The sequence below is a fragment of the Metopolophium dirhodum genome, chromosome 9 (assembly GCF_019925205.1).
Source record: "Metopolophium dirhodum isolate CAU chromosome 9, ASM1992520v1, whole genome shotgun sequence".
Taxonomy (NCBI): Eukaryota; Metazoa; Arthropoda; class Insecta; order Hemiptera; family Aphididae; genus Metopolophium; species Metopolophium dirhodum.
The window spans coordinates 8,244,069-8,256,595 of NC_083568.1; the positions used below are offsets into that span (position 1 = coordinate 8,244,069).

The 12,527-nt window shown below is 32.1% G+C and overlaps 1 protein-coding gene across 1 annotated transcript; it reads left to right on the forward strand.

The window, feature by feature from the left end:
* The first annotated feature begins 1,197 nt into the window (after positions 1-1,197).
* Positions 1,198-6,153, forward strand: LOC132951947 (ubiquitin-conjugating enzyme E2-17 kDa). The gene is made up of 6 exons (XM_061024024.1): positions 1,198-1,598; positions 2,964-3,027; positions 5,134-5,165; positions 5,270-5,347; positions 5,409-5,514; positions 5,579-6,153. Exons 1-6 carry the CDS (start codon positions 1,575-1,577, stop codon positions 5,716-5,718), a joined length of 444 nt encoding a protein of 147 aa, XP_060880007.1. The 5' UTR covers positions 1,198-1,574; the 3' UTR covers positions 5,719-6,153.
* The last annotated feature ends 6,374 nt before the right edge of the window (positions 6,154-12,527 follow it).

The window sequence follows — 12,527 nt, forward strand, 5'->3', positions numbered from 1 at the left end:
TTAATCCAACTGCGTTCGTTATGCAGCCGATAAGAATTAAATTTTTAAATGCTATAGGTACTTCCTAATCGCATTAACGTTAATCGTTTTCCAAAAATAATCGTTCTTCGACGATAACCGGACGACATCATGCCATTAATCATTATTCATAATGTATGCTATAAAACAGATTCGGACGATATTAATGTCTGTAACGAATCGACGCGCGTGGGCGAAGGACAAACGGTAGAGAAACGTGTCGGAATCATTTTTATACGGCCGTGGTCGAAACGACGCAACAGTACGGAATAGTAACGGTTAACTCTGTGGTTATTGGCGGAAGATGCGATTTAAAATATTTCGCACGCCAACCACTCGACGGGGAAATCAGAGAAGGGTGTAATCCGTGAGAAAACTGACCGCGTTAAGACGACCCGTCGAAAGCCGTATACCGGCACAAATGTCGAACGTTACAATGTACGATATTATCATTGTTATAGCTCCATTCGTTGCCGAACAAAACTATACTAATTCTTTAATAATTCGACGTCGGTGGCGGTGACGATTACGTCCGGCGCGGAACACCGCCACAGATAAAATTAGTCCTCGAGACGTAAGTCTACGACAACAACAACTACCGCGTAGTATTGCAGTTATAATTTATATTTTATACATCTGTGGTGAACAGCATCGGCCAAAACCACGTGATAAGAGGTTAAAGAACGATGATTTTTAGGTACATCATGACCAAATAAAGGAATTTGCTTGTGGAGCGTGCCGCAGTGGCACCAGCTGCAGTGTTGTCGGCGGCGGGTCGGATCGCGTCGCACATCAAACTCGTTACCGCGCGCGGGCACGTGACCGCACAGCTGGTTAACCAGCGGTGGCCGCCGCGGTACACGACACTACGACAGTCGTCCGAAAAACCGAATACGTCACCGGCGGCCGCAGTCGTTATCGGGGAAATACCGAAACAACGGAGCCACTCGGTCCCCGCCACAAGTGAACAAGTTCGGGCAAGATGACGACGGGGAACGTCGACCGCGTCCGGAGCGCCGCAGGGCGCGCGCGCCGCGTGCGTGCGTCTGAGCGTTTCGGGCCGTCGGCAGCCATCTTGTATACCGTGCTCTGTTCCCGAACACACGGCTCGACCCCGCACAGCCTTCACGGCCATCCTTTTCTGATAACCCGCGCGCACGCACGCGCCCGCGCTCTCTCCGAGCGCATTTACGGTGATGGTGTAATAAGCGGACACACTGACGCACACACTGTCACACTCACACACACACACACACACGCGTAGAACAATTCGTGTGCGCGTCGCTGCTGGTGGAACCGAATCTCACCAGCTCTACACTACACACGACGACGACGACGGCGGCGGCGGTAAATATACGCACGACACAGATACCGCGACATTAATATTACTACGGTCGTCGGTTGTCTCGCGCGTACGCGTTTTTTCAAAGCACACGGCGGTTCGGGCGTAACGCGGTTCACGTACACACGAGACACACGGTTCGCGGTCGTCGACGCACACACGACGACAACAGCATCGACAACGACAGCGCCGTAAACCACAGAATCGTCGTAAAATGGCGTTGAAACGCATCAATAAGGTAAGCGGTCGAAGCGCGTTCGTATTGTACCATTGTTCGTTATTATCCCATGTACGAATTTTGTCAGTTTTCCGTCCTCCCCCCCACCCCCCCCTCCCGATCAGCGTGGCGTGCGGTCGCGGCGGCGTGTGCACGCCGATGGCCGCGGTGTCCTTTCCCGTCGTGTCCGAGAGATTTGCGCCCTCGAGACGAACGCAGCGTCGCCCCCGTTTCCCCGCTGCATGTCCTTCCCCTGAACCGCGGGTCTCAACCAATAGGTCCGGCCGACGGATGATCGGTGGCTCTGCGTTTGGTCGCACGATACTATGATATCGGTGGCTCTACTTTACCGAAGACCCGACATAGGAGGCGCATGCCAGTGCTTCGCTTAGTCTACCACCTAACGCTGTTTACTTTACTTACTATAATTGTCTTTTTTTATCTCAAGGTCTGAAATCGACAAACAACAGTGTTGTAGCAACACATTCCTAACATCTCTCGTTATTCAGTTATATATACCTACTCCACGTTGGAATTGCGTAGAATGCCAGTTGTATTGTTTAATAATATTTAACAAAGCAAAAAATAGAACGCAATCCATTATGTGACTTTACCAATAATTACTAATATACTTATCTACCATTGTTTCACTTAAATAATAACCAATAAATAAAAAATGGTCGTGTTTCTTCATTTTTTTTGAGCTTAATCCCAACAATTTAGGTTTGATTATATTTTATGGATTAATAAAGAAAAACATATTTATCGATTCCATAAATTATATAAGCCTATAAGAGTAAGTACATTGGTATGTTCTATATTGATTCGTTGAATAAAACGTTTGTCTCTGAATTGATAAGGTACCTAATTTTAGGGACATGAGTATGCTATAAACTATACTATATTATTTTAATTTATACATGATATGCACTTTTACAATTTAATTAGACACATAAAAACTTATGTAACATTATTTCATTATTTATTTTACAATTAGGTACTATTGATTAACAATATCTTAATGTCGTGAAAATAAGTAATTGCCACTAACAGTTATTGTTCATTATATTAAAACAGATTTTAAATATTAAAAAAAAAAATAGTTTTATTAGGTACCTACTATTATTTTTTTGTTGTAAGTAACAATACCTTATTTATAATGTTTATTAACTGAACTGAGTATTGCCTAAATATTTTTAATTTTCTGAATGCTTTATCTCTTTATGACAACAAATTAATAAAAAAATATTTTAATCCTATTTGTTTATAACAATACATACATTCTTTCAACTTTTTATTCTATTTTCATGTCATCATTATTATATTTATTTATTGCTTACTTTTCACATTATAAGTATAAAAGTTAATTTTAATAATTGTTTTCAGGAACTTCAAGACTTAGGCAGAGACCCACCAGCACAATGCTCCGCTGGACCTGTAGGCGATGATTGTAAGTAGACTCTTTGATTAAAACTAGGTGGTAATTTTATTGAATTTAATAATGCGCGACTTTCATCCCCAACCAAATTGCATAAAATATATAACTAAAAGTCAGACACTCATTCCCCACACCCTTAAAAAAAAATTGTTTAGTTAAAGTTAAAATATATTATTTTCTGTGTGAGAATTGAAAATGTATTCTATTATATATGTATTGATTCAAATTTAAATAATATACCTTGACATAATCTGTAATTCATTATAATTATAACATCATTATATTTTTTTAAATCAAGTGTATAAATTTTATACACTTGATTTAAAAATGTATCTATTTTATGTGATATTAATAAATTTATTTGTACATATTCATGAAAATTACTTTATAAGAGGTAGGTAGTATTAATTGTGTATAATATAAAGAACAATAATTGTCATCTTCATATATACCTTCAAGGTCCAACGCTGCCATCACAAAATTCTTTCATCCTTCTCTATCTTGCCAAATCCGCTTAAGCTCCATTCTGCAGCTTTGCCAGATCTTTTATGATGGAATCCTTTCCTCGTACTAGGTGTACCTAGTGGTATTTTTCCTTTCATTTCTGCCACTAGTACCTGTTTTTATGATTTGTCCATCTACACTCCATACATGAACTAATCATTTAGAAGGAAGCTACACCTGCATGTGGCATGTGTTGTCTCCGTCTTAGAAAAGTTCAACATAACAAAAACTGTTGTGCTCAGAACAACTCTACTCCCTATGTATTTGTAGTAGAATTACCAAAATTACACAATGAATAGAGAGGAACTTTATTGGTGTCATAGTGTTTTCATTTTTTTGATAGCACTAACCAATATTTCTTAATAATTAAATTTAAAAACCTAATGTTCTCAAACTGATAACTTGAATTTTATTCAGATATGTTTTCCAAATAATTAAAACGCTATGAAATAGATAAAGTTCTCCTCTATGTGTAGTAGAATTTTGGTTGTCATGCGCATAACAGCTTTTGTATACGACTTCTTTTATTTTGATCTGTTTCTAATTTATTTAAAGAACCCTAAATTTTTCCCTCAAAGACAATTAGACTGATGGATTTGTTTGTATTTGTAATTATATTTTGTTTTATCATTATAATGTTATTGTCAAACATTTTTAAATAATATCCAATAGACTACCAGACGATGGCATAAATCAGTGGTTATCCATTTTGCTATAAATAAATAACTATTAATTGACACCCAACCAACTAGTTTTTCCATGACAAAATAACATTATATTTGTTTTTGTTCATCCATTTATTTGGAACTTGTTAACAGTTTGATACTAAACTATACTCTGTCCAGCATGAGAACTCACCACTGGCCGACCAAAATCTGTTTTTCTGCACATCCCCACACGACACCCTGCCATAGTGGAATTGGTTTTGATAGCTGGGTGATATGGAGGGATGTCAGCGCGTTCACTCGCTGGACAGATTATATATATAATTGATAAAAGTCAGATTTGGATAGGTGATAAGAGTGACAGCAGGGATTGGAAACATATTATATCCTGAAGTGCAAATACAGATTTAATTAATTTAACAAATATAATAACTAGGGGGCGCAGATTAAATGCAAAATGCATTTTTTTTTTTTTTTGGTTGATCTGAGACAATGCTTTCCAAGTATATAATTTATTTCATGTAACGAGTGCTTCAAAGCTAAAAATTTTATTTTACATATTTCGACGTTTTTTTAATTTTTGGAGCATTTTTAGCATTATTGGGTCATTTGTCACCCGTACTCAGATTAATAACAAATAATTAGTGAGTTTATGTTCCATCACGGTTGTATTTCGGATGTTTTTATATCATGGTTTTAGTTTTAATAGGGATAAATATTGTATTAAATGTCCCCAAAAAAAATCATCGAAAAATTAACATGGTATTTTGCGGTAAAATGCATTTTTTTAGTTCGTAATTGCATTTTTTAAAGGCATTTTTAGATATCTTTAATGGCATTAAAATTCCGCGCCCTAATAATAACTAATCATAATATGCACGAAACTTAATTTTCTTTATATGTATCTGGTTTAAAAATGTATTGAAATAGTGTATCTTTTTGATTTTAGTATTTCATTGGCAAGCAACAATTATGGGACCAGTAAGTTATTACAAATTTTATTTTATTATTATTAAATATGATAAACCTACATTTGTAGGTTTTGGTAGAATATTTGAAGTATTTATTATTTTTATTTGTTTTAGCCGGATAGTCCATACCAAGGTGGCGTGTTTTTCTTAACTATCCATTTTCCTACGGATTATCCATTCAAACCACCTAAGGTTAGTTTATTGTCTAATTCATAAATATCAACTATTATTAATTTTTCCATTCAACATTTAGGTTGCATTCACTACTAGAATTTATCATCCGAACATTAACAGTAATGGTAGCATTTGTCTTGATATTTTACGGTCTCAATGGTCACCAGCATTGACCATATCAAAAGGTAAAAACTATTACATCAATAATTATCACCACCATCGTTATTAACTAAAATTATTTGATTCTAGTTTTGTTGTCAATTTGCTCGTTGTTATGTGATCCAAATCCAGATGATCCGCTTGTTCCTGAGATTGCTAGGATATATAAAACAGACAGAGAAAAGTACAACGAATTAGCCAGGGAATGGACCCGCAAATATGCAATGTGATGGTTGTTTCAAAATATGTTGCCTGTCCGCCCGTTATCAGATAAACATTCTTTTTTTTTCGCCCTGTACAACTTCAAAAAGATCAATAATACACTCAATCTCCAACTCATCTGGTAAAATAAAAAATATGGCCACCTTATGGAAAATACTTTATAGTATGATTTGGAAAATATTTTATTTTAATGCCTATACATATTCTTTTTTTTTTTACTTATCACTTTGTCAAAAAGTTCAATATTGAATGTGTAAGTGTCTCATAATATAGAGAACAAATTTAAAATAACATGGTGTTTATTTAGTAGTTAACTTTAATAATAATGCATATTATTTTTTTTTGGGATAAAAGTGTAATATATACATGTGCTGGTGGCGATTTATAACTGCCTTTTTACCCTACCCATAAATAATTATAATATATCTAGTTTTTCATTATTATTTATTTTATTATATTTTTTAACTCAATTTTTATAGTTAATAATCTACTTACTTCAAATTTGATATTTTGTTTGTATGCAAGTCAAAAATACCTTGGTTATTTAAAGTGACCAATATTTTATCAATTACCATCATAAAATTGCATACAAACGGATAAAATTATCATTTTTTTATTTGATAAGATAGGTTTTATTTCACTTGCTACATTCGGTTCTTAGTGCTCATTGATTATAATTTGTATAATGTTAATTTAACAGCCTAAAATGTTCTTATTTTACCACAGATATTCTAAACTGTTACCATTGCTGTGATAATTATAGATGGTACATCTAGTTACAAACAATGGGTCTGTTATTCAGGTTTTAAATCAGTGTAAAATAAAATTGATTTACAACAATTTTTCGACAATACATTTAGCCAAAACAATATTGAATATTTTAATACTTTTAACATGCTAAACAACAAATAAAATTATGTTTTATTAAATAAATAATAAGTTTTAATGGTTTTAAAAATTGATTTAATTCACTTGAATTATTATTAATTATTTCAATTAACTATTATTATTATTTTTTGTACTGAATTGAAGCATCCTATTTTGTTAAGTTGTTTGTTATGAAATTTGAAAAACTCAGTATTCAATTTGCAGTGATGTTAATGCACAATGCATAATATGTTACAAGAAATTATTTAGGTGGTATTCCTTGTTTTACTATGTTTATACTCGGTCAATAAAAGGAAAAGAAGTTTTCTCACACCTTTTCGAGTATTGTGTCATTTGTATGTGATAAAAGTAGGTAATGTACTAACTTATATTTTAATAAATTTTGTATGTTCAAATTTATCATTTCTATACTCTTGTTTAACCAATAGCATAAATAACATTTAATTTTAGTGTTACTGAGATTTTATAAATGATTTAATTGGGTATTTTTTTAACAATTATACTTATATTTTGTGTGTATACATATAAAAATAGATATATATATTTATATTAATTAATTAATCAATTAAGCTAAATGTATTTACGTTTATACATTTTTTTAAATTTAAAGGGACAAAACTTATTTCTGACCAAAAGTCAAAACCAAATCATTGAGTTGCTACATGGCAAGCATCACTAAGTGTAAGCAATTATACATTTTATGTAACTTAATTCTTTTAATACTACTATTCAGAAATGTTGTTTGGTCACTAGTTACTATAATAATATTTACTAAGTGGTTATCATAATATAGAAACAACATTGTGGCCATTCTTACCATCTCCGGTTAAAGTTAACGGACACTTAACCAGATAAATTCTGTCGGTAATGAAATTTTTTATCAGCTGATTAGCGTTAACCAACACTTACCAGACATTGTAAGAATAGCACTTCTAATTGTGTCTTGCAATGATTGTTTTGACATAAATGTAACGCCTAATATTCATCAATAGTATCATTGATATTATTCAACTCACCGTTGTATTGAATAATATTATTTTTATATTTACATGAAATATACAACATTACTTTAGAGGCACAATATACATCAACACTGTACAAGTAAGATACATTAATTTAGTTTAATTGTCAACAATTTAAATTAATTAGCTTTTATTTTACTGGCCTGAAAGACTATTAGACGAGGTTAGTTTAGTATGAAAAAGAACCTAAGAATATTTCAGATGGTATTCATATTAATAACTAATTTTAGAGTAGCTACAGTGTGATTCTAAATTTAGCTTTCTGTGCGCATACCTACTGTATAATATGTGGCATTTAACGGTGGAATGAAATATACAAGTTAATAAAATAAAAATGCAGCAAATGGTTTTTAAAAATTGATCTCAATACACGTAAAGTATATTCACGTTTTATTTTTAAAAAAACTGCTTTTAAAGTAAGCCGGGACAAATGTATAAAAATCGTACCGATTAACGAAATTAATTTCTCGATATTTTGATGAGAATGATTTAGTCATTACTCTCAACAGTGAGATAACTACCCTTCATTTTAAGTAGTTTGATGTTAATCCATAAGTCCGCGTTTGTACTAGTTAGTGACACCATAGTTAAACATACATACGATAGCCAACGGCTATGTAGTATTTGGAAACAATATTGTTATAATAGTTGGCGCTGCTTCTACAGCAACTGTTTTCTTCATAATATAATAGCATTGTACCCGACTCAACCTGGGCCATGTAATGTCACCAAGAACATGATTTACAAATTCTTGCAGCCATTGGCTATCTATGGTGACACTGACACAGTGCAATTATAGGTCTCCCGAGATCATTGATCCTTCTAAATAGTAATGCCCGCGAGTCGTGACCCCGTCAGGTGTTCGGTGGCGGGACGTTGGCAGTACTTTTATCACCAATGGCACCAACATACTAGATATGATCGTGAAGATGGAACGCAGCTAATAATATTATTCTACAACTTTATGATAAAACCTTTTTTATTATTAGATAAAATACAGTATTTACAATATGTAATATTTATGTATAATACAATAAGTAATTAATATTTGATAGCTAATATAAGGTACATAACATGAAATGGCGTGAGGAGGGAGGCCCACCACACTGGACACCCTCTAACTTTGGCTATATACTAGGTACCTTTAAAATATGTTGCTTTGCTTTGAAGGGGCGGCTGTGCCGTTAACTATGCCAGGCTTTTTCCTCTACTAGTGGATGAAAATTGGTGAGGGTGATTATTTTAAAATTGTTGGCCTACCCATGATAGTGGGTAAGGTTTGATCCTGTTTTTAGTGGTTGGAGGTGGGTACCTTTAAAATATGTTATTTTTGGCCGCGTACAATATAGGATGAAGCCGTGTCCCGATATTTGAAGTATATAATGTAAGCGACGGGTCTCTTGTTAAGACGTGCTTTTTGCACATGCACGTGTATTATACTCATCGCATATTTATGCTAATAACTACGAACGGATCTTCGCAGGAAAAACATTTTTAGATTCGTATATAAAATTGCCTATGTTGATCCCTTATCTGCAATTAAAGAAGCATGTATATTGATGACAATATTGATATTATCATTTGAAGGGGTTCAGTATAGGCAATATTATAGGTTTGTATGTGCGAGTCGTACAAGTGGGTGCGTAGTAAATGATCGTTAGTGTGTGTATACTCCCCAACCATCACCCGCATCAAAGTCTAGTAACTGGACTTCACTACTTCAGTTTATTATTTAACCCGTATGACCCCATAACGAAAACAATAACATTGACGATGTCGTCGGCGACGCACACACGCAAAAGTACATAATGTCACTAAATTATTAGATCAATTTATGAACGTAAAATAGCTAAAGGCCTGACAAAAATTAAGGTATTTCTAGTGGTTACTGGTTTGATTTTAAAAAAGTAAATATGTTTGAATTGGTATACAAGTTTATTTTGCATAGGTCGAAGCACTTTTTCAATTGTAGCAATATTTTGATGAGAATAAATATTAAAAATTGTATAAATTTGTCAATTTTTAATATTAATTATATAAAAAATATGGTTCGACCGATGCAAAGAAAACTTGTTTACCAATTAAAACATCTTTACATTTTTTAAATCAAACAATTAGAGTCTTGAAGTACCTTAATTTTTGTCGCTTAGGATTAAAAATGTATGGGGTTTGAAGTACCCTTAATATATTATATTTTGTTATACATTTTGGAGAATGTAACTAGGTATTAAGAGGATCGAGGATGTCAACGCACATTGTTTTTTCTCTCTAGCCCACGCACAGCATAGACAAAATACATTAATTTATTAACGTAGAATCATTTTTTCTATGTTTTTAAGTAATCTTAGAGTAACTACCTACTGATATAATAAGTAACCGGGTTATACCAGATATTATGTACCTATACCTCAATATAACTTCTTATGTGGAAACAAGTACCTATACATAAATATTTTAAAATAAATTATGTGTACGGTACTTTTGTTCCTGGTTACAAAAATTACTATGGTCAAAGTTATGGAAAATTAACCCATGGTTTATTTTTTATTAAGACAGTTAAATGATATAGGTAATGTAATATGTAGGTACCAATGCTATAAGTAACCTTACTAGAGTATATGAGATACGACTTGTACTCTATGTATAAACTATAAGTGTCAAGTGATGTGAAGTCAATTTAAATTGCAAGTATACTACTTAATACTTATATAATTATATAGCTCAATATATATTCTTATGCAGTTATGTGGAAACATCAAACCAGTAAACATACATAAATAATATAAACTCCTATTGTTTTCCAGTATTAATAATGCCTAGGTAATCATTAAAAAGAGTTCTCCTAATATTTATTTTTTTTTAATAAAAAATAAATATCATGCCAAAAATGTAATATGTCTTTTATTGAACTAGATATGCTGAGGACGCAATTCGGGGAATCAATAATTTTATGAAATTACAAAATGCATTTTTGTGTCCACAATTGTGATTAATATATACATATAATTTATAGAATTATGCTGTTTGTTTATTTCTATATAAATAATAAAGAAGTTCGTTCTCATAAAGTGTTATGAGAATTTTTAAAAAGTGTCATGTGTGTCCATCAATGTGTTAAAATTTGAGTTTAACACACTGCAAGTCTGTAAATTTGTATAGCGTTTTTTGTGGCAAGTATATCTGAGTATATGGACTGTACTCAAATAAATTTGGTACCTACATGTCCTACATAATAAATTGAACATTTATAATTTTTTGATTACAACGATTGATAATTTTCGAGATTTTGATAAATTTTAACTTGTATTGAAAATTATTAAATAAACATGTTATGGAAATTTCAAGAACTTATACGGTTATTAGTTTTTTAAATAAAAAAATCGTATCAGATTTGTTAATTTACTAGTGAATTTCCAATGCCTAGCTTCAAAAGCTTTTAAAAACCAATCTTGACCTTTCAGTAAACTTTTTTTTTGTATTCTAGGAAATCTAAAGAATCTTATATTAAATTTTCAAAGCTTAGATATAAATAGAACATTTTTTATAAAATTTTAACTAGAAAAAATTTGCTAATTTTCGTGGATTTGATGAATTTTGTCAACATTTTAACTTCAGATGTTCATATAAAATTACCATGGATTTATGCTCAATTTTTTTTTAATTTCTCCTAACAACTTACAATGAACGTTCTATTACATTTCCATGTTTTTTGACAAATCAAAAAATGTTATATCGTCAATACTTTAAAAAAAATTTTAATAAAACTTGTAATTTATAATCAAAAACAGTCGCAATATTACGAAAATGGCTAGTATATAGATTCAGTGAAAATGTCAATTATATTTGTGTTTTTTTAGTTACACCTAGTTACACTAAAAAACAAAATCAGTTTTATCAAAAACTGGTTTTGCGTAGAAATTTTAGCTTTTACTTAAATTTTTGTTTGTTTTTCCTTACGCTTTTGATAATGATTGGGCATTTTTTACTTTTGACCCCACCAAGAACCAACTAGATTCACTTTCCTACTAGAAAATATGCTGTTGATGAAAATTGAAGCATTTTTACTGTCGTAATGAGTAAAGTAATGAAGGACGTAAAAAAAAATAACTCATCAATGTAATAAAAAGGTGGCAAGTGGGTGTCAGTCTGCAGAACAGTAGCTTACAAGTGGGTCACTGAAATGTATGGTGTTAAATTTGAATTCAATGATATAATATCATTTATCAATCATATCATTGTATAAGAAAAACATTTCTGAGCGGGAGGCCTTCAAAATCTTGAACTTCAAGACATTGAACGTCTTTCTATAATTGTCAATAAAATGTTATTTGTTGGGTAAAAATGTGTGAACATTTAATACAAGGCTTCTGATATATTGTTACAATAGCAGTTGAAAAATATTGAAAATATTTAGGCACAATTTTTTTGTATGAGCATTTAGGTAAAGTTCAAATTTTGACAAAAATAATCAAATTTAAAATTGAATAATTAATTTGTAATTAAAAATGAATAAAATGCAAAATCTTGAACTTTAAAACATTGATCGTCAATATCTTGAACTAATATTTGCAAGAACAGCAAAATCTTTATTAAATAATTCCGACAAAATATTGAATATGCAATACGATGAATAGCAAAATCACAGCATAATTTTATGAGAATTCTATGGGCAACAAACTGCACGGGATCAGCTAGTAAGTACCTAGTATTGTATATATATTCAACAGTTGCCTATAGTTGTAAGTTGTAGGTAAGTATAATTGTATATATTGTATATTGTTCTGTGCTATTTTCAAATATTTTTTTGGAACAAGTGTCACTTGGAAAAATTGATTTTTGGAACAAAATGTGATACCACTGAATTCTCCGTAGTCTGTCCTTATCAATGTCTAACGTTGGCGACTTGG

Coding starts and splice junctions, on each gene's coding strand:
- LOC132951947 (XM_061024024.1), top strand. CDS start 1,575: ATGGCGTTGAAACGCATCAATAAG. Junction 1,599..2,963: donor CGTTGAAACGCATCAATAAG/GTAAGCGGTCGA, acceptor AATTGTTTTCAG/GAACTTCAAGACTTAGGCAG. Junction 5,166..5,269: donor AAGCAACAATTATGGGACCA/GTAAGTTATTAC, acceptor TATTTGTTTTAG/CCGGATAGTCCATACCAAGG.